Raw genomic sequence first — 23548 nt, 5'->3', positions numbered from 1 at the left:
TCTCACCTTTCCACTGTCAGATCAGCTCTGCATCCTCTTCTCCGCCCCTCTACCCTCGCCTCATAATTCCACAAAACGCACCATCTCCTACCGCAACATCAAGACTGTAAACCCAATCACGCTTTGCCAGCTCTTATCCTCTGCCCTTCCCTCCGACCCCACTTCTTCCTCCCCTGATGACCTTGCCACCATGCTCAACAACATCCTTTCTGACTCCCTTGATTCCCTAGCCCCCTGGAAAACTTCCTCTGTTACATTCACTAACTCTGCCCCTTGGTACACCCCGGAACTCCGCTCCATGAAACAAACTGGCTGTCAACTCGAACGCCTCTACAAAAGAACCCGCCTCACCGTCCATGCCGAAACCTTCAAACAACACATCTCCTCCTATCGTGAAGCTCTTCTTGCTGCCAAATCTGCTTACTTCTCATCTCTCATTAATAACACCAACCGGAACCCCCGCATACTGTTCTCCACCGTCAAAAAATTGCTCCAGCCACCGGCCACCAAGCCACCCTCCTCACCCGCCCTCTGTAACTCCTTCCTTGTCAACTTTAACAACAAAATCGCCTAAATCAACAGTTCTCTGACCGACACCATCAATAACTCCTCCTCCCCCACCTCCCCTGCTCTCCTGCCCCCCCTTCCTGACCTCCCACCCTTCCCCTCTCTCACTGCCTTCTCCCTTGTCAACTCCTCCACCATCCTAGACATCATCACCGCATCCAAGACAACCACCTGCTCTCTCGACCCTCTTCCAACGACCTTAACTAAGGCCTGCCTCCCTGTCCTCCTCCCTCACCTCACCACCCTTTTTAATCAGTCTCTATCCCTTGGCCACTTTCCCACTGTCTATAAATTTGCAGCCATCACCCCCATCCTCAAAAAGCCCACCTTGGACCCACTCAACCTCTCCAACTACCGTCCCATCTCCAACCTTTCATTTCTTTCCAAAACACTTGAACGCATTGTCTCCGCCCAACTCCACACCCATCTCCAGTCCAACAACCTCTATGAACCCTTCCAGTCCGGATTCCGCCCACTTCACAGCACCGAAACAGCTCTTGTTAAAGTCACCAACGATCTCCTCATTTCTGCAGACTCTGGTGCCCTCAACATCCTACTACTACTTGACCTTCGCGCAGCTTTTGACACTGTGAACCATTCCATCCTCCTCCAAAGGCTGCGCCAACTAGGTGTTGAGGGCACTGCACTCGACTGGCTCACCTCCTATCTCGCCAACAGAAACCAGTTCACCTCTCTCTCTGGTCACACATCCATCCTCTCCCCAGTTACACAAGGGGTCCCCCAAGGCTCAGTTCTTGGCCCCCTCCTATTCATCTGTTACCTCTTCCCCCTTGGTAATGTCATCCGCAAACTCAATCTGGACTTCCACTGCTACGCTGATGACACCCAGATCTATATACGTACCACACCAACCCGTAACCCTTCCCTCACCCACTTTGAAACCTGCATCTCTACAATAAAAACATGGCTGACTCACAACTTTCTCAAACTCAACAGTGACAAAACAGAGCTCCTCCTCAGGCACTAAATCCTCCCTTAATAAAACTGGATCCATCACACTCACCATTGACTCCTCAAACATCACTCCCTCCCCTCTGGCACGCAACCCTGGCGTTATTTTTGACCCTACACTGTCCTTCCACCCTCATGTTAGCTCAGTTGTTAAGACCTCCTACTTCCACCTCCGACGCATCGCCAAAATCCGGCACTACCTCTCTCTCCCTGCCGCTGAATCCCTCATCCACGCCTTCATCTCATCCCGGCTTGACTACTGCAACTCCCTTCTCACTGGAATCACTGCTCACTCACTCCATAGACTTCAACTAGTCCAAAACTCTGCTGCCCGCCTCCTTACCCACACCCGGTCCTGTGAACACATCACTCCTGTTCTCCACTCTCTTCACTGGCTCCCCATTAAGGAGCGTATCATCTTCAAGATACTCCTCCTCACCTTCAAAGCCCTTCACCACCTGGCTCCCGCTTACCTATCCGACCTCCTTGTCCCCTATTGCCCCAACCGTCCCCTCCGATCCTCCAATACTTCACGTCTGACAGTCCCAAAATCTAAACTCAAATCCTTCGGTGACAGAGCCTTCTCCTGCACATCACCCCGACTCTGGAACTCTCTCCCTCAGTCTGTCTGTGACTCACCCACACTCCCCATATTTAAGTCCCGTCTAAAAACGTACCTCTTCTCTCAAGCTCATGACCTCCCCTACCCATAACTGGTTTCCTCTTCTTAATTTTATCCGATTGTTTCTTCCCCGTCCCCCTCCCCTCATGTATGTCTTTGCCTTGTTCCCTGTAAGCGTCTTTGGGTTTTTGAAAAGCGCGATACAAATTTAATGAATTATTATTGTTATTATTAGATTCTGCGGGTAAAATTGCAATAATAAGGTGACTTGACTTGGACTTGACTTGACCTATTTAAGGACTTGACTTGACTTGCCCAAGAAAAAAATGACTTGAGACTTACTTGAGACTTGAAGGTTAAGACTTGAGACTCACTTGAGACTTGCACATGTGTGACTTAGTCCCATTTCTGGTGTGAAGACTGCTGGTATGAGATTTTAATTAAAATAGTTCAAATGAAATAATGAATAAGCCACACTAGAGCAGCGTTCCCCAACCTTTTTTGTGACACGGTTAGGTGCCGGACACATTTTACCGGGGAGTCAGTGCCTCCCCAGTCATGGTCATGAACCTCACCGCACGTCACTGGTATATAGTTTGATCATCAGTCTAATGTGGGACATTAAAGTAAAGAATTAACTACTTTAACTTATTCAGTCACTGACTCAGAAGGGTACCCATATGCGTTGAAGGGAATGCAACAGCGTGTAAAGCATTTAAGCTGATAGTAAATCCTCAGTCTTTGAATCTGAGTTGGCTAAAATGGGAACAACAAAGTTAAAATGACGCCAAGGTGTTTTACTTTGCGTCTTCCAGATCTTCAATCCTCAGTACAGCATCTGTTTCGTACTTGGCCCTCCACTGAGCCACCTGGCTGTTAGCATTGCACAGTGCCTTCTGTAACTCTGCCTTGGACTCTAGTTCTGCCTCTAGCTGCTCCTTCAGCTCACTCCAGTCATGGCGTAATGCTTGCACTGTCTGCACCAATGCCACGCGTGCCTGAAAAAGAGACAGAAGTGACAACCTTAGACGCATCAAAGACCTTTCTAAATGCTTTCTGGCTGGTCTTCAATGCATCGGTTCATCAAAGAAGAAACATCACAAAGGTTACTTTGCTCTCTTCCTCCAGCTGTCTTTTCAGGTCTTCCAGGTTATGACACAGTTCGGCTTTGGATCGCTGCAGTTGACCACACTGCACTTCGCGCTCCTCCAGACGACGACAGTACTCGGCTGCCAGCAACAGGAAATTGTCAACATGTCTTTGATATGCCAAGGAAGTTCTAGACACAATAAAGCTTATATCACAAGCCCCACAGGCCAAAACATGACAAATATTATGACATTTTTTTCCACTTCAGTCTTGCAGTTGGGAGTAATGCACAGTATAGCTGCTACATACATCAAGCATTTTTTTAACCAGAGTATCATATGCTAGAAATGGGGTCTCACTGACCCACTTGGCCCAGATACTAAAGGACTGTAGATTCTTCCTCACTGGTGCCATAATATTTTTGCCCGTTATATGTAAAGCTGCTAACAAACAAATGAACTAACTTGGTGTCTAACTGACTGACCAAATAATTAGCCAACTAAACAACTAACTGATTAAGAACATATTAATTCGACTAAATTAAATGATCTACCAACAAATAAAAATAAATAAGTAAATGACCAACCAACCAACTATCCAGGTAGTAAACTGATCAACAGACTGACTAACCAATATACTTCCACTTACCCGCCTCAGCAACAGTGTGTGCCTTCTGTGCTGACATTTCGGTAAGCTGTCGCTGTAAATCGTCTGTTCTGCCTTGACTCTCAACAAGCTGATCCGAATAGACTCGGCACATCTTCTCCGCACCTCCCTGCAAACAATGCCAAACCTTTTAACGGGTTGTCAGTAGGGGTGTAACGATTCATCGATACACATCGATTAATCGATATAATGCTCTACGATTTATTGGCATCGATGCTAAACGTAAACATCGATTTATATCGCCGTGTTTGACCTCGGACATTAGACGCGACTTTATTTTGAAATCCAGTTCATTGTTGCTTGCTTCCTCTTTCCGGGAGCAGTACGCGGCGTGTTGTGTTGTGAGCGGAGCAGGCACGTGAAAGGGGAGCCGACAACTACGCGGCTCCTGGGCTGGTGCTATGGCTAGTGTCCATGAAGATGAGGAAATTCGCTCCCCTTTGGGCTTCAAGTCATTCGTTTGGAAGCACTTTGGATTCCAAAGAAAAGATGGCTCAACGGACAATTAAAATTATTGCAAATAAATAGTTCAGTAATGCACTTTAAAGTTAATGGTATTACAAAAAAAGAAAGAATATTCATTTTTCTTTACTTATATGAGAAAAAATATAGGAATTTGATAAAGTTCAGTGTTAAAATAAGCACTTTGTATACTACAATACTCTTGTAATTTCCTAAATAAAGAGTTTGCAGTACCTTGTTGATTTTGCGTATGAATTGTTATAAATCAGGATATTGTTCTATATTTTTTATTTAAAAAAAAAAAAAAAAAAAATATCGATCGTGGGGCACTATATCGTGATGTATCGTGAATGAATCACAGCAGGCTTTAAGATATCGGCAAATATCGTATTGTGGTTCTTTGTATCGATATGATATCGTATCGTGACAAAACCCACGATTTACACCCCTAGTTGTCAGTCTTCACTGACTGGTTAGAAACAGGGCAGCAGCCATGTTGTCACCTTGGCCTTTGAGAGTTGCTCAATGTTGGCAGCCAGGTCATCTGCCGCAAGCTGAAGCTCTGCTTTCTCCTTTTCCATCTTCTGCTTTGCTCTCTGAAGCGCCTCAATCTGCTCAGTGAGCTCCCCTACAGTGTCAGCATGCTTCTTCCTTAGCGTGGCACCCGTCATTTCATGATGAAGTCCAACGTCGTCCAACTCGCGTCGCAGTTTCAGGAAGTCCGCTTCCCGCTTTCTGTTGTGGCATGGAAGCTGTGAGGGGGGTTGGGGTGCAGTAGTGGTCTGCTCAAGGGGGTGTAGACTCACCTGTTGATCGCGATCTGGGCAGCAGAAGCTCCTCCTGCCTCCTCTAGCTTTTCTCTAAGCTCCTCCAGCTCCTGGGCAGCATCATTCCTCTGACGCTCCGCCTTGGATCGCCACACACGCTCTGCCTCGAGTGCCTCCTCCAGCTCTTCGATGCGAGTCTGTGATAAAAATCACCATAATTTAGAACACTCAGTCTGGTTGACAAACACATAACCTAACTCAAGTATAACTGACTTGAAGCTCTTTTATCCTGTTCTGCAGCTGAGCCACCAGGTTCTGTTCATCATCCAGTTTGGACTGAAGATGACCCAACTCAAATTCTTTCCTGTTGATGAGCAACACTTATGTTATCTCACACTAAAACTTCAAACAAGGTTACAGGTGTTTTCCTACTTGTTCATTCTCTCCTCCAGCCCCTTCTTCTGGTCCTCCAGGTCCTTCACAGAGTCATGGGACAATTTCAGGTCAGCCTCAAGCCTCCTCTTGTTTTTTTCTAGTTCAGTCCGCACACGATTCTCCTGCTCCAAAGAGCTCTCCACCTGCAGGAGAGGAAAATTGAGTTGGAACTGAAGAAAGCCCAGCATGGAGCTCATCTTACATTATCCACATGCTGCTCCAATCTGCTCTTGGCCTTGGTCAAAATGTTGACTTTGTCCTGCTGACCCTGGCGGTCGTTGAGAGCTTGTTGATGAGCTTCTTGCAAAGCAGCTTTTTCCCTGTTCAGAGCTGCAATGGACTCATCCAGGATACACATCTCCTGGGAAAGATTCTTCACCTGTTCGCAGATTAGGGGTGGGGCAAATTTCCGATTATTAGATATATCGCAATTCAGGCATCAATGAATCTGATCCACAAATGTCAAAATTTTGATTATTAAAATGTGTTAAATAAAGTAACCGATATAATGTACTAAATAACGTGAGACACTGGGAAGCGCACATCCCGAAACACACGCACAGAGGTCAACAAACACAGATAACTGCCACATACCTCATTGTGATATCTTAAATAGCAGCCGTGTCCGTAGTGTGGAAACACTTCAGCTTCTACAATGTCGACAGCGGACGTAAACTGGACATGAGCTAAGTTGTATGTAAGATGTGTTGCGCGAAGTCAGTGCTTCTCACTTATTTTCTGTTATGCTCCCTCAGGTAGAAGAAAATATTTCACCCCTCCAACTCTCCTCAGTGACTATACATATCACAATTTGTCTATAAAATTGTAAGTACACTTCTGCACAACATCCATCCATCCATCCATCCATCCATCCATCCATCCATCCATCCATCCATCCATCCATCCAGCCCATCTATCCATCCATCCATCCATCCATCCATCCATCCATCCATCCATCCATCCATCCATCCATCCTCACGTGGGTCGGAGGCTCGCTTAAGCAATCTTTGAGCTGTAGGCGGGATCAGTGTTGGGACTAACAGCGTTACTAACGCTGTTATATATTTTCAGTAACAGATAATCTACTCAATTACTATGTTAATTGTTATAACGCTGTTACCGTTACTAACAGTGAAATATGTCCATCCATCCATCCATCCATCCATCCATCCATCCATCCATCCATCCATCCATCCATCCATCCATCCATCCATCCATCCTCTTCTGCTTATCCGTGGTCGGGTCGCGGGGGCAGCAGCTTTAGGAGGGACTTCCCTCTCCCCAGCCACTTCGTTCAGCTCATCCTGGGAGATCCAGAGACGTTCCCAGGCCAGCTGAGAGACATAGTCTCTCCAGCGTGTCCTGGGTCGTCCACGGGGTCTCCTACCGGTGGGACATGGCCGGAACACCTTCCCAGGGAGGCGATGAGGAGGCATCCTGATGAGATGCCCGAGCCACCTCATCGGGCTCCTCTCAACGTGGAGGAGCAGCGGCTCTACTCCGAGTCTCTCCCAGACGACCGAGCTCCTCATCTCTAAGGGAGAGCGCGGACACCCTCCGGAGAAAACTCATTTCGGCCGCTTGTATCCGGCATATGGTTCTTTCGGTCATGACCCATAGCTCGTGACCATAGGTGAGGGTAGGAGCGTAGATTTTGGCTCATCTCTCTCTTCACCACGACGGTCAGGTACAGAGCCCGCATTACAGCCGACGCTGCACCGATCAGCCTGTCGATCTCACACTCCATCCTACCCTTGCTCGTGAACAAGACCCCAAGATACCTGAACTCCGCCACTTGGGGCAGGATCTCATCCCCGATCCAGAGAGGGCATTCTACCCTTTTCCGACCGAGGACCATGGACTCGGATTTGGAGGTGCTGACCCTGATCCCGAACGCTTTACACTCGGCTGCGAACCGCTCCAGTGAGAGCTGGAGATCACGGCTTGAAGAAACCAACAGCACCATGTTGTCTGCAAAAAGCAGAGACGCAATGCTGAGGTCCCCAAACCGGACACCCTCAACGCCTCGGCTGCGCCGAGAAATTCTGTCCATAAAAGTTATGAACAGAATCGGTGACAAAGGGCAGCCTTGACGGAGTCCAACCCTCACTGGGAACAAATCCGACTTACTGCTGGAAACGTGGACCGAACTCTGGCATCGATAATACAGGGACCGAACCACCGTTATCAGTTGGCTCGGCACCCTGTACTCCCGAAGCACCCTCCACAGAACTTCCCGAGGGACTCCAAGTCCACAAAACACATGCCCCCTCGAGGATTCTGCCGAGGGTGTAGAGCTGGTCCACTGTTCCACGGCCAGGACGAAAGCCACACTGCTGCTCCTGGATCCGAGGTTTGACCTCCCGACGGACCCTCCCCTCCAGCACCCCTGAATAGACCTTACCAGGGAGGCTGAGGAGTGTGATTCCCCTGTAATTGGAACACACTCTCCGGTCCCCCTTCTTAAAGAGGGGAACCACCGCCCCAGTCTGCCAATCCAGAGGCACCGTCCCCAATGTCCACGCAATGTTGCAGAGGCGTGTCAGCCAGGAGAGCCCCACAACATCCAGAGCCTTTAAGAACTCTGGGCGGATCTCATCCACCCCTGGGGCATTGCCCCCGAGGAGTTTTTTAACTGCCTCAGTGACTTCGATCCCAGAGATTGGAGAATCCACCTCAGAGTTTCCAGGCCCTTCTTCCACAATGGAAGGCGTGTCGGTGGAATTGAGGAGGTCTTCGAAGTATTCTCCCCACCGACTCACAACGTCCCGAGTCGAGGTCAGTAGCACGCCATCTCCACTGTAAACAGTGTTGACGGTGCACTGCTTCCCCCTCCTGAGATGCCGGATGGTGGACCAGAATTTCCTTGAAGCCGTCCGGAAGTCGTTCTCCATGGCCTCGCCAAACTCCTTCCACGGTTTGCCTTAGCAACCGCTGAAGCCGCGTTCCGCTTGGCCATCCGGTACCTGTCGGCTGCCACCGGAGTCCCACAGGCCAAAACGGCCCGATAGGACTGTTTGTTCAGCTTGACGGCATCCCTTACCGCCGGTGTCCACTAGCAGGTTCGGGGATTGCCGCCACGACAGGCACCGACCACCTTACTGCCACAGCTTCGGTCGGCTGCCTCAACAATGGATGGTCCACTCGGACTCAATGCCCCCCGCCTCCTCCGGGACATGGGAAAAGCTCTGCCGCAGGTGGGAGTTGAAGCTCTTCCTGACGGGATTTTACCAGACGTTCCCAGCAGACGCTCACAGTACGTTTGGGTCTGCCAGGTCTTCCCCCACCATCGGAGCCAACCCACCACCAGGTGGTGATCAGTTGACAGCTCCGCCCCTCTCTTCACCCGAGTGTCCAAAACATTCGGCCGCAAATCTGATGACACGACTACAAAGTCGATCATCGAACTGCGGCCTCGGGTGTCCTGGTGCCAAGTACACACATGGACACCCTTGTGTTTGAACATGGTGTTCATTATTGACAATCCGTGTCGAGCACAGAAGTCCAACAATAGAACACCGCTCGGGTTCAGATTGGGGGGGGCCGTTCCTCCCAATCACGCCTTTCCTGGCCTCACTGTCATTGCCCATGTGAGCATTGAAGTCACCCAGTAGAACAATGGAGTCCCCAGAAGGAGTGCTCTCCAGCATTTCTTCTAAGGACCCCAAAAAGGGTGGGTACTCTGAGCTGCTGTTTGGTGCATAGGCACAAACAGCAGTCAGGACCTTTCCCCCCACCCGAAGGCGGAGGGAGGCTATCCTCCCGTTCACCGGGGTGAACCCCAATGTGCAGGCGCCCAGCCGGGGGGCAATAAGTCTACCCACACCTGCTTGATGCCTCTCACCGTGGGCAACTCCAGAGTGGAAGAGATTCCAGCCCCTCTCGGGACGTCCAGCGCTGCGCGTTCCCTTCTCTTCCGGGGGGGTGGTGCTAGTGGGACGTCCAGCGCTGCGCGTTCCCTTCTCTTCCGGGGGGGCTAGTGGGACGTCCAACGCTGCGCGTGCCCTTCTCTCCCGGGGGGGGGGGGGGGGGGGGGGGTCGGGGTGCTAGTGGGACGTCCAGCGCTGCGCGTTCCCTTCTCTTCCGGGGGGGCTAATCGGACGTCACGCGCAGCGCGTTCGCTTCTCTCCCGGGGGGGGGGGGGGGGGCTAGTGTGACGTCAAATCAAACGCTGCGCGTTCGCTTCTCTTCCGGGGGGGGGCTAATCGGACGTCAAGCGCTTTGTGTGGCGGGCTCCATCTAGTGTGGAAACTGAGAAGTGCTCAAGCATTTGTGCGGGCCACATTCAATTATGTTTTCAGAATTTGCTGCGGGCCAATAAAAACTGGACCGCGGGCCGCAGTTGGCCCGCGGGCCGTAGTTTGGACACCCCTACTCTACACTCTCTGATGTCTTTCATTTCTCTTTGATGTCATATCCACTTTGATGTCCTGCACCAATAGGTCCACTCAGGTCCACTTCACCAATGTACCAGTGAGAATAGAATTTGCACAATGCAACTTTCAACTCGCATGTTTGAGCATTAACAACTTAAACTTGATTAGAAATAACATTCAGACTTAAAAAATAAAAGGCTATTAGGACGTCTGGGTCTAAAATGATCTTATTAATCACATCATCTAAATCATTCAATAACATAAAAATGATGTGTCAATGTGTGGCCAGCATTGACGTAAACAGCTCTCGTCGATGTAGCTCAGGGGTGTCAAACTCATTTTTTTCGCGGGCCGCATTGTAGTCATAGCTTCTTTTGGAGGGCCAATATGACTGTCAACCCAAATAAATGTATGAGCACCTCATATTATAGACAGTAAAAGCTACAAAACAAACTGACAAATAACTCATTTTCAAATCAGACGAGTAAAAACTGGTCAAATATTTAACAAAAATAGATATTAAAAGTGAAGACAATTTGCAATTCTAGTAATGACACACGAATTTGATGCACAATTTGTCTTCGCGGGCCACATAAAATGATGTGGCGGACCGTATCTGGCCCCCGAGCCTTGAGTTTGACACCTGTAATGTAGCTGAATCGCGGGGCAGACACATTGATACACCTATGAAATAGATGTATTGTTACACCCCTACTGTATTGCACATATTTTTCTTTGCACACATTCCCATTAGTTCAATAAAACATAATTGAAATGAATTCAACACGTTTCTTATTATGAATACACTTTTTAAAAATTGCAATTGATAAATACTTAATGAGATCAATAGAAATGTTTGTTGTGAAAACTGTCATTATACATAAATTAAAGATGCATCAATAATTGAATCGTAGGCCCTGAATAGAAATAGAAACGTAAGGGGCCCAAAGATTTTCAACCCTATCCCAGATTATAAGCAAAAATGGTCAAAGAACTTTTGGACAAAACGATTGTTTCTACTGTGGATCACCTTATTCTCAAGGCTGTGCTTGTCCTTCTCCACCTTTGCCAAGGTAACTTCTAGGTCATCCACGTCCTTCCGTAGAGACACCATCTCATCCTCCAGGAGTCGTTTCTTGGAGGTCAGCTTGGTGCTCACCTCCTCCTCATCCTCCAGACGCTCATGCATCTCCTTCAGCTTGGACTCCAGGCAGATCTTGGACTGGATCAGCTGGTTGCAGCGCTCCTCTGCATCGGCAAGGTTGTCTTGTTCCTAAGTGGACCAATCATATAACTGATTTTATTCACAGGCTGCAATCTTAGGGCCATTCATCCTAAGTTTTGCTAAACTCAATCGTCAGGTACAAAATCTCCACACACAAATAATGCTCCCCCCTCCCCATACACACCTTTGTTAAAATGTTTTGCACGTGATCAGCAAACCCCAGGCAGGCACTGCGGGATATCGCAAATAAACACAATTTGACGTTATTTATAGGCTCCACCCCATTGGAAAGTGACCCCTCAGCACCGACTGCACAGAGGCGTCTATTCATGAAGCTTATGAGCGCCTCGGAAAATTGCGACAAGTGGGGCATGAGGATAGTGCCAACTGTTGGAATAATTTAAGTGAAGCCTTGGCCTGCCAGACCTGGAGGCCTTGTCTTTACAAGTTTATGACTTTCCTTTTATATAGGTTCTTCCTCTTTAGTGACAGGGATGTCTCTTGATCCCTGTCAGTCATATGTATCCTTCCTGTCCTTATGTTGTCTGTGTGTTTTTGTTCCTGTAAGAGGCCTTCACTAACAATGAGCAGACCTTATTTGCATAGGCGAAATGTTCTTTGTTTGGTTCAAAGAAACTTCATTCCTTTTAGTTAACTGTAGGTTTGGTTCATAGATTGTTGTTGATCAGAACTGTTTTTCTTTGTTAAGTGTTATATACAGTTTGAAGTAGTTGCATACAAGTTATCCCATATTTACTCAATGTTTGTTTAAGGAACTGCATACCAGTTACCTCACATTTACTTAATGTGTGTTGAAGTGTTTAGGACAAGTTACTCATTATTATTGTGTGTTAATTTACCAAGTAGATAAAGTTAGCAAAGGTTTAGTTGCATTGTTCCACAGGAAAGCGGCAATTCAAGTTATCTGATCACAGTCGAGGACGAGTCAGCCAACCATGGGGAAGACAGCTGGTTGAGGAAAGAGGACAAATTCTGCGGGGTTCACGAGCCGACAATGAAGTGCTAATTCACACCACACTACATTCCTTAGCTAATCAGCGTTGCTACAGCCACAATCTCCCCTCCCTTTAGTGTAGCAACGCCTCTGTAACCAGGGCAACCAAAACATTAAAAAGAGGGGCACGTGGAGTAAGGACTCAGAATTGATGGAGATTGTAACTGAGGTTCCTTTCTCTATCGTTCTCCTCGCGAGTAAACCTGTTCTGGTTGTCTTCTCCTCTTCCTTCCAGCGTGTGGTTTAATAATGTCTGATGGTATTTAGACCTGACATTTATTTGGTCCTTCGAGCCGGATGCCAATACACCTGAAGATTCCAGTGGGCGGCAGCGGAGATCCAGAAAGACCGCGCGCGGCAGGACCTCCCAAGGTGGGGTCCTAGAATCATTTTCAAGGGCTGGCTGTCTGCTCGTGAGCTGGGATCTGAAGGTTGAAGGCAGTCCGAGGTACAGAGGTGAAGAGAACCAGAGGGTGAGTTTTTTTTTTTTTTTTTTTTTTTTAAAAAGAGTGGTGCGGCCGAGGGCTCGTCGTGCCCTATAAAAGTCCGTCTAAAGTAACAAAACGGAGAGGTCCGTTGAAATAAAAGGACAGAGGTGTCCAAGAAAAGTTACAGAACGGAGACGTCCGTCTAAAGGTAACAAAACGGAAAAGTCCGTTTAAATAAAAGGACAGAGGTGTCCGACGGAGAAATCTGTTTAAAAGTTAAGTTAAAGTTAAAGTTAAAGTCCCAATGATCGTCACACACACATCTGGGTGTGGGGAAATTTGTCCTCTGCATTTAACCCATCCCCGTGTGATTTTGATCCATCCCCTGGGGGAGAGGGGAGCAGTGAGCAGCAGCGGTGTCGCGCTCGGGAATCATTTGGTGATCTAACGCCCCAATTCCAACCCTTAATGCTGAGTGCCAAGCAGGGAGGCAACGGGTCCCATTTTTATAGTCTTTGGTATGACCCGGCCGGGGTTTGAACCCACAACCTTCCAGTCTCAGGGCGGACACTCTACCACTAGGCCACTGAGGGTTAGCGGAGTCCGCGGGAAACCGAAAGTTCCGTAATACTGTGTGATTGAGAGTGTGAATGGGAATACGTATCACTAGATATAGTATTCCATATTAAAGCAGTGGGGAACACATAACGTGGTTCTGTGGACGCAATAGGCAAGGATTCTCCACCAGAACGCTGGTAGAAGTGAGAATCACCACAGGATCTTTTCGTTATCCCACTGGAAACACCCGACTTTAGAAACCCCTATGGTTTTACAGTTAGGACCAAATTGATTAAAATGGGGAACTGGTAGGAAAAAAAATTATCTGAGATACACTAAAATGTAAAGATTGGAAAATAATTAAAAGACCAGATCTTGATCGAATACAAATTGAGATAAACAGATCAAAATTGCAAATTTGAGAGACAACTAGAAACAAACAAATTATTAGGACTTAGAGGTGGCATAAACGAAACAACAAAAATAAATCTTAAAGAAATTAAAGAAGGCATCTGATGATGTAGTGTTTTGGGTAAGAGAGAGAGAGGCAGAGAGAGAGAGAGAGAGTGAGAGAGAGAGAGGGGAGAAAGAGCAAGCTCAGAAAGGGCTGTATTGCAGGTAGGAAGATGATGAGACTGGGCCTAACAGTAGGCAGGCAAGAGAAAACCAAAATTGACAGAGAGCTAGAGAAGAAGGGGAGGTCTAGAGGAAGTAGAGAAGCGCGTAGAGATATGTGTGTGTGAGTGAGATATGTGTCCTATGGAAGAAATCAGTAATGGAGAATGTTCAGGAGGCTGTTGAGCAATAATAGGGAAATTGAGAAGTGGATGATGGTGTGTTTAAGTTGGTTGGAGAAACTAAGATGAGCAGTGTGTAGCAGTAGAGAAAATAAGACGTGTGTGGCAGAAAGTGACGAGAACGGTGGCTTGATAGGACGAGAATAAGAGACAGCAAATGTTGTGTAGAAGACAGTGAAAGATGACGAATGTGAACATGATGAAGGGGGCAACAGCAAAGTTGGCCTGCCCTTTGAGAGGGTAAGACTGATAAGCGTGCCTGCGCTCGCGCGTAGTCGCGGGTCTAGGCTGTACGCGTGGGCCTGTGCTATGCTCGTGTGGGCGGTGGGCCGGCATCATGATTGTTGCAGGAAATGGCCAGCCTGTGACCATAACACTGACAGCACACAGACAACACAAAAACAGCAGAGACACAGCTCACAAACAATACCAACGAACAACGTTGCGCAAACGTCATCCTCTATTTTGACGTTTTGGTTATACTTTTTTTTTCTCATCAGTGCTTTTTATCCTTCATGCAAAAATTGTCACATCTTCCTTAAACATCACCCTGCTTCAAATATTCAAACATTCTCTGAGAAACTCACACTTTCCCTGCCTCACCCGCAGCCATAGCACTCCCCGTGCGAGGAGGGGGCGGCATCAATGTTGATTGGGTTAAAAGGATGAAATTGGCTAATATAGGTGCACTAAAGAATTTATTAGACTGTAGTCTATCTGATTTGCACCGCAAAACAAAAACGATTTTGTAAAAATGGGAAGTGAAAAAAAAGCAAGCAATTTGTTTATGGGCAGAAACTGGTCCACACTGCATTAATGCCTAGCCTTGATGAAACAAAATTTGAGAGATGGAAAGAACTTGCTTTCTGGAATTGGATGAAGAAAAATTATGAAATAACGACATTTCGAAGCTAAATTTAAAGGGAATAGTCCAGCGGTGGCCAACCCGCGGCTCGCGAGCCGCATGCGGCTCTTTGGCTGGTTTCATGCGGCTCTTTTACGTTCATATCAACATTTGTGTTTATTTTTCGTGCGTATTTGCTTCGCTTGAGTTCAATATGGTATTTTGGTCAAACGCGCATGCGCGTGAGGTGAAATCCCGCAAAGGAGGAGGGACAAACAGAGCGATTGGTTTTGCTGGCTTTTTAATGAATGGCGACTGTGACTACGGGGGCCCATTAGGTCCAGAAAAGCTTAAAGTTGTTTTTTGTTGAACGCTATGGCAAGCCATTCTGCCTGATATGTCCGACATCATTGGCGCATTTAAAAGCTTCAAATGGTCAGCGCCACTTCAGCTCACTTCATGCCAAGATCGATAAGGACTTTGCAAAAGGGACTGAATTTCGCAAGCACAAGTTTGGAGACTTTGAAAAGTCAGGCAGAAAAATAGGTACAGTTTTTCAAAAAAATTACGAAGCACTCAGAGACTGTCACACTTGCATTGTTTCAACTGGCTTGGAACATTGCACGGACTAAAAAGCCATACTATGAAGTGGAGTTCGTTAAAATATGCCTTATTGAAATCTTGTCTCCTGAAAACGACAAACTAAAACGAATGGTCTGTCCCGCCACACATAGTAAGTGAAAAAACTTATTATGTTTTTGTTTGTGGAATTTGCTGAACTGAGAGTTTGTCTGTGTGAGACAATGCACACAATGTTCATTGTTGAAAATGTGGTCTTTGGTCTGTGGTTTTAGTACTGTAGGAGTCAATTTGTCATTATCATGTTGGTGCGTGACATAATAATGTCACACAATAAATTTGGCTGAGCAGAGGGGTGTGCGTGTGTGCGTGTGTGTGGGGGGGTTCATGTGTGCTCATGTGTATGATGTGGCGTGTGTGTGTGTTCCATCAGCACACAGGGCGTGTGATGCGTCAGTGCAGTAGTGTTGGAGTAGTAGTGCCTGTAGTTTGTGCATGCTGCATGCTGCCTCTGCTTGCCACTTTTCTGCTTTCAGCTCCCGCCACCGGCTAGCCCTCTGTTTCCGGGGGTGAAAAGAGGAGCCGAGTGTATAAGCCTCCTCAGCCGGTACACAGCCTCTCCATTGCCAAGACTTGCACACGCCTCCTCGTGGCCACACACGGTAACTGGCACCTTGCGGTCCCAGGCTAAGTTGTGCAGGATCTCGGAGCAGCAGTGGGCCCCAGAGATGTGGCATGTAGGCCCACCGGTGTGTGGACACGCCCTACTGCCCATCAACCACTGTCCCGGCTGTGGGTAAACAGCTCCAGCTATGGGTAAATAGTGAAGACCTCAACGGTGGACCAGGCGGAGGATGATGGCTGACCTGAGGGGTGGCGTCACAACGGCTGGGAAGGCGGATGAAGGCTGCAGCAGAAAAGGGTCACCAGTCGTCTTGGTCTCCTTGCCACTGGACTCTGACCCCGATCTGTCAAGGACAGTGTGGTGACTGTCTGTGCACCAGTCTCCCCACTTTAAACAAAGTCACGCACAGGCGTCTTTTTCAGGGAATCCACCTTACATCCCGGATTAAAGTCCTGTGGCGACCAGTAAGTGGCAACGGGGGCAGGATTGTGAAGTCTGGAAGCCCCTAGTCACAAGCTGGCACATCAGGCGGTGGATGTTAGATGATCGTTGGGCTCTTGGACCGAGGCAGATAGAGCTCTTTGGTAGCTGCATCCACGACTGAGCAGCCCTTTTTAGGATCCACTCTGCTCACCCCTGAGGGGGAAGGGGCTAGAAAAGGTGCCCTAAACATAGCCTGCCTCAAACCTCCCGACTGGATTACCGCGTTCAGAGGGATCACCAATATGCGGTCGAAAACACAGAAACATGAATTTTGGAGCATGGAATGTGCGCACACTAATGGACAGTGTAACCAGTGATAGGCCGGAGAGGAGAACCGCCATCATTGCCAGGGAACTGAGAAGATGCCGGATTGACATAGCTGCTCTTTCAGAAACCCGGCGGGCAGAGGAAGGTCATCTGAAGGAGGAAAAGGGTGGATACACTTTCTTTTGGAAAGGAAAGGCCACAGATGAGCCTAGGATCCATGGGGTTGGTTTTGCCATCAAGAACCAACTGATCAGTCAGCTCTCTGAACTCCCTGTGGGAATCAGTGAGCGCCTGATGACCCTCCGTCTGGTGCTGGCCAACAACCAGACGGCAACAGTTCTTAGTGCTTATGCACCTACCCTTGTTTCCGATGAGGACAAAAAAGAGGCCTTCTATGCCTGTCTGGATGAGGTATTGTCAAAAATCCCCAAAGAGGACAAGATTATTATATTGGGAGATTTCAATGCCAGATTGGGCCGGGACCACCACCTCTGGAAGGGCACCATTGGAAAGGAAGGCATTGGAAACATCAACTCCAACGGGGTTTTGCTTCTTAGCAAATGTGCTCAATACGACCTTACCATCACCAATACCATCTTTCGCCAGAAGAACAAACTCAAGGGTTCATGGAGACACCCTCGCTCTAAACAATGGCATCTTATTGACTATGTCATTGTCAGAGCCAGGGATCAGCGCGACGTGAGCATCACAAAAGCCATGATGGATTCAGAGGCCTGCTGGACAGATCACCGCCTGATACGATCCACGATGTCCATCAGACTCAAGAGGAAGAGGAGACTGCAAAAGAAGCTGAGCCGACAGAGACTAAACTTCGAGACCCTGAACAACACTGCCGCCCTGCAGCTGTTTCAGGCCTCTCTTGGAGAAAGCCTCAATCAGGAATACCCTGAGGACATTGAAGAACACTGGAGCCTGCTCAAGTCTTCCATCCTCGACACCTGCCGTGCCACTCTCGGGTACAAGGCCAGAAAGCATCAGGACTGGTTTGATGAGAACGACACAGAGATAGAACAGCTCATCTCCAAGAAAAGGGAAACCTTTCGTGTCTGGCAAAATGACATCACCTGCACAGCAAAGAGACAGGCTCACTCCAGAGCCAAGGCTGACGTCCAGAGCCGGGTGAGACAGATTAAAAACTCCTGGTGGACAGAAAGGGCACTGGAAATCCAGAGTTTGGCAGACTCTGGTGACACCAGAGGCTTTTTCAGCGCTACTAAGGCTGTCTACGGCCAAAGCCATCGCGGCCAAAAAACCCTACGCTCTAAAGACGGGCAGGAGCTGTTGAAGGACAATGAGTCCATAAACAACCGGTGGAGAGAGCACTTTCAGGAACTCCTCAACCGTGACAGCACAACTCAGTCAGATTTCCTCAGTCACATCCCTCAGAGTCCCATCAGGGAAGACATGGGTGAACCTCCCACTTTAGTAGAGGTCCAAGATGCCATCAGGAGCCTGAAGAACAACAAGGCCTCTGGGCCAGATGGGATCCCAGCTGAGGTCCTAAAGGAAGGTGGACTAGAGCTCCAGCGCCACCTCCATTCCCTCTTTCTGAAGGTCTGGGAAAAAGAAGTACTCCCCTCGGAGCACAGGGATGCTCTGATAGTGACCATTTTCAAGAAAGGGGACAAAGCGGATTGCGGAAACTATAGGGGCATCTCGCTCCTTTCAACAGTTGGCAAAGTACTTGCTCGTGTTCTTGCCAATCGCCTACTGCCACTGTCTGAGGAAATTCTCCCAGAATCGCAGTGCGGTTTTCGCCCATCTAGAGGCACTGCAGACATGATTTTTACAGCACGCCAACTCCAGGAGAAATGCCGTGAGCATAAACAGCCTTTGTTCATGGCTTTCATAGACCTTACAAAAGCCTTTGACACGGTGGATCGCCAGGCCCTATGGAGCATCCTTCTGAGGTACGGTTGCCCGGACAAATACGTCAGAATACTGCGTTTATTACATGACGGAATGACAGCCACAGTGCTCAACAACAGCTCCTTGACTGAGCCTTTCACTGTAGAGACAGGGGTCAAACAGGGATGCATTATTGCACCCACCCTGTTCTCTGTCTTCATTGCCGCCATACTCCACCTCATCAACAAAGAACTACCACACGGAATCCCAATATGGTACAGGACTGATGGCAGGCTCTTCAACCTTAACAGGTTCAAAGCCAAAACCAAGATCAGAACCACCACGGTCGTGGAGCTCCAGTATGCAGACGATAATGCCATTGCAGCACACTCTGCAGAAGACCTCCAGGGCATCCTGAACTCCTTCGCTAAGGCATACAGAGCCCTGGGTCTGACCGTGAACATCAAGAAGACCCAGGTGCTACATCAACCCCCACCCAACCAGCCATCTACTCCGCCCATCATAAATGTGGACAACACTGCACTTGAATATGTTCGCCATTTCCCCTACCTCGGCTGCTTTCTCTCCTCCAAAGCGGACATTGACTCTGAGGTCAACCATCGCCTGAGCTGTGCCAGTGGAGCGTATGCCAGACTCCGGAAAAGAGTCTTTGAAGACAGAGACCTCCGGGTTGACACCAAGCTCCTGGTTTACAAAGCTGTGGTTCTCCCCACCTTACTTTACGGGGCAGAATCATGGACAACCTACAGCAGGCACCTAAGAGCTCTTGAACAACACCACCAGAGAACCTTGAGGAAAATACTCAGGATCAAATGGGAGGACAGACGCACAAACATCAGCGTTCTGGAGGAAGCCAGGATACCGAGCATCACCACCTTAATAATGCAGCACCAACTCCGATGGACAGGACATCTCATCCGCATGGCTGACACCCGCCTCCCCAAACAGATGTTATACTCCCAGCTGGAGAGAGGTCCGCGAGCCCCGGGCGGGCAAAAGAAACGTTTTAAGGACAACCTCAAGACCAATCTCAAGAAATTCCAAATAACATCTCGGGACTGGGAGCGCATCGCCTTGAACAGGAACTGCTGGAGGGCAGCGGTGCAAGAAGGTGCAGCACATCACGAAAAGGAATTCCGCCGTGTCGCAGAAACCAAACGACAACTCCGAAAGGAAAGACAAAAACAGGCTCCAGCACGACCACAACCCACCACCACTTTCCCCTGCCCACACTGCACAAAAATATGTGGATCCCGGATCGGCCTCTACGCCCACCTGCGGACCCACAAGTAGACGACCCTGAGAAGAAGACAGTCATACTCGTCCCGAGTGACCGCCGATGATGATGATGACGATGTGGCTCTTTGCGATGACACAGTAAAAAATGTGGCTCTTAGTCTCTGACTGGTTGGCCACCCCTGGAATAGTCGATTGGTTGTGTCAAGACTATACAAGTTTTTACATTTGAGAATGAGAGCGATTGAGTTGAAGTTAAGAAACAACAACAATTAACTACTATATTAATTTACTGGCGGTTATTTTGTTGGTTTTTATCTTTTCCAATTAGTGGATTGGTTTGACACCTTGAGGAAGGAAAAATTAGGATGAGGAACACGGGTTGAGACAACCAGTTACACACGCAAAACATGTGTGCACTGGGACAATGAGAAGCATTTTGAAAGGTGTGTCAAATTGATGATGAAATCATATGTAGTAATACAACACTTTACTACATATGGATTCTCTAAACCAGGGGTTCTTAACCTTCGAATGATTCCAGACCCCCAATGGATTGTCCAATATGGTACCATACCCCCTTCACTTGACTGTTGAAATAATTATTAACCCTAACCCTAACCCTAAAAAGAAGAGCAAGAAAGAAGAAAGAGGAGCTTTTGACCTCATATTTACTTGCCTCATTATTCCTTCTGTGTTAATATTTTCCTTAGGGGAGGATGGGTGTGTTGTGGTGTAGTGAGTGTGATGCAGGACAAAATAACTGCTTTGGTGTGGGAGTGAGGCGTGAATATGAATGTTGTGGGTGAGGGGGCGGACGGCTTTTTGACGCTACAGCGATGTTGTGGTCAGTTATGCTGCTTGTGGTCCCGCCAGAGCTCAGGTGATGGCCACAACACCCACTGCCTGTGCTGTCAGTGCTGCCAACTCTACAGATTAATCGTTAGGTCTGCAGATTTTTACGTTCATTTGAGATTGTCAGATTTTAACTACTTACAAGCATAACGACAGTGAACAAGAACATAAGCATAACTAAAAAAAAATAACCTGTGAACAATAATAGGTACAAAATAGAAGAAAATAACGAGAGATACTAAAAAAATACCTGATTACGAGAGATCGAGTCCCATACCCCCAGCATTTGGGTCCCATACTCCCAAGGGGTATGGATACCCCCGGTTAAGAACCCCTGCTCTAAACCATACAATTGAGTAAAATAAAACATACATTTTGATTTTTATTCAAATTTCTAAGATTCTTGTGATAAACGATGAGAAAATGATTGAAAAGTAACTAAAGAAACTACAAGAAACTACAACTAAGCTAGTTGTGGAAGCAGTCCAATTGCCACGAAAAATAGCTATATGCACGTGTGCAGGGCACACACACGAGACTGATAAGGTGTCAAGAGGTAACAAGCTTGCAGACGGAACCGCATCGCTGTAGTGCAAAAGACGCTTCAAATTCTATACACACAAGAAGCAGATTAAATTACTGAAACGTTTTTAAAGATGTGCAGCGACAAAGTCCATAGACTGAAATTCAATTATGGATGAAAAGAGGGGCAAGAGTAGAGAATGGCATCTATAAATGACCAAAAGACTGACCTATCCTACAAAAAAACCTATACAAATGGGCAGCAATATTGAGCCATGGTGTGTGTCACATGGCTCAAGAGGAGGGATAGTGGGGCAGGTCAGTCAGCTTTATACAACATATGGATTTGATTCATATTCAAAATATTTATAAAAAAAAAAATTGTAGAGCTTGTTTAACATGTGCTAAACACAATCCACAGGGTTATAATGCCTGGTCTTAATAGATGCATTCTCAAAATGGATTGAATTGGCTTCAAAATAAACACTGAATGCAAAAACGTTATGTAAAGAAATAATACTTTGGCAACAAAAGCTGTAGATGTTAAAGAATGGAATTAATATCTCTAAAATGAATGTGGATAATTTGTTTCAGGTGACTAAGAGTAACTGGTAAAAGAAACAATTGATTGCTAATGGCAAAACAAGCTGCAAAGACAGAAAAAATAATGAATGTCATCTGTATGTGAAATCTGTCACGTCTACTGATTGTGAAATGTGCGACAGAGCGTTCTATATAATATCTGTTGAGAGAAAAAAAAAAAGAAAAGAAACCATTACTTTCAGAGAATGTAGTCAAGCGAAATTGTATGTCTATCGACATGCCAAGATCTGGGGAAAAGCTGGTAAAAACCAAAATGTCTTTAAATTTGATCTGACTGAAATTGATGCAATTAGAGTCCCCAGAGGAGTTCCTGATTAATAAGAATTAATTGACCAAATTGCAGCGGGATGGGAGTCCTCCATTTGCTGCTGGTGTACGATGAACAAGAACGTTGACAGGATAAATTACATCCATTGCAACATGCAGAAATTGGGCAAACGGACACAAGCGGGACTTGAGGCAGTGCACGAACAGCTAGCCACGCCTTCCCTAATGTCAATCCAGAACCGCAATGCTCTTATGTTGTTGTCTGAGAAAGGAAGGGTCTGCGCAATGTTCAGAGAACAATGCTGCACCTTCATCCAGAACGACACCGCCCCTGATGGGAGCCTGACGAAGGCGATTGCAAGCCTGCAATCCCTCAACACGAGGATGAAAGAGCACTACAAGTGGATGACTGCTTTTGGGAAGTATAAAGCCCTTGTGTCCTCAATTACTGCTATACTCACCTTGTGTGGATGTTGTTGTATTCCATGTCTGCGTGCTCTGTTTAATAGTCTCATCACTACAGCAATATTGCCCATGGAAGATGGCCCGGGTCTGCCTAATGTCTGAACGCCAGCATGTTGATGATAACGATGATGATGATGCAATTCTTGCACTTGAGTTTACAGACTTTTTCCCAGATCTGTGTGTTTCCGAATGATGATGTCGCAACATTTATCCTTTTTGGTGTAAACTTATTTGTGCTCATACTTGTGATCCGACAACTGAAAATCGAGAGAAGTGGTTGTTTTTGGTAATGTAAAAATTGAGCAAATATGTGATAAACAGGAGGGAAATGTTGGAATAATTTAAGTGAAGCCTTGGCCTGCCAGACCTGGAGGCCTTGTCTTTACGAGTTTATGACTTTCCTTTTATCTAGGTTCTTCCTCTTTAGTTACAGGGATGTCTTTTGATCCCTGTCAGTCATATGTATCCTTCCTGTCCTTATGTTCTCTGTGTGTTTTTGTTCCTGTAAGAGGCCTTCCCTAACAATGAGCAGACCTTATTTGCATAGGCGAAATGTTCTTTGTTTGGTTCAAAGAAACTTCATTCCTTTTAGTTAACTGTAGGTTTGGTTCATAGATTGTTGTTGATCAGAACTGTTTTTCTTTGTTAAGTGTTATATACAGTTTGAAGTAGTTGCATACAAGTTATCCCATATTTACTCAATGTTTGTTTAAGGAACTGCATACCAGTTACCTCACATTTACTTAATGTGTGTTGAAGTGTTTAGGACAAGTTACTCATTATTATTGTGTGTTAATTTACCAAGTAGATAAAGTTAGCAAAGGTTTAGTTGCATTGTTCCACAGGAAAGCGGCAATTCAAGTTATCTGATCACAGTCGAGGACGAGTCAGCCAACCATGGGGGAAGACAGCTGGTTGAAGAAAGAGGACAAA

General features: G+C 47.1%; 1 protein-coding gene across 1 annotated transcript in view; it reads right to left on the bottom strand.

The window, feature by feature from the left end:
- The window catches only part of LOC119119480 (myosin-7B-like), a gene marked incomplete at its 3' end in the record, with an annotated part of 180400 nt that overhangs the window by 25989 nt on the left and 130863 nt on the right, over positions 1–23548 (bottom strand). Inside the window, exons 24-32 of the mRNA XM_037245895.1 lie at positions 10987–11229; positions 5783–5959; positions 5578–5723; positions 5419–5509; positions 5185–5342; positions 4882–5113; positions 3899–4025; positions 3272–3390; positions 2963–3159 (exon numbers count right to left, since the gene is read on the bottom strand). Of these exons, the coding sequence (XP_037101790.1) occupies positions 2963–3159; positions 3272–3390; positions 3899–4025; positions 4882–5113; positions 5185–5342; positions 5419–5509; positions 5578–5723; positions 5783–5959; positions 10987–11229 (1490 nt within the window). The remainder of the gene's footprint in view (positions 1–2962; positions 3160–3271; positions 3391–3898; positions 4026–4881; positions 5114–5184; positions 5343–5418; positions 5510–5577; positions 5724–5782; positions 5960–10986; positions 11230–23548) is intronic.

Source organism: Syngnathus acus, chromosome 2 (genome assembly GCF_901709675.1).
Source record: "Syngnathus acus chromosome 2, fSynAcu1.2, whole genome shotgun sequence".
Taxonomy (NCBI): Eukaryota; Metazoa; Chordata; class Actinopteri; order Syngnathiformes; family Syngnathidae; genus Syngnathus; species Syngnathus acus.
The sequence above is the reverse complement of the archived record's forward strand: the minus strand, read 5'-3'. Positions and strand labels throughout refer to the sequence as shown.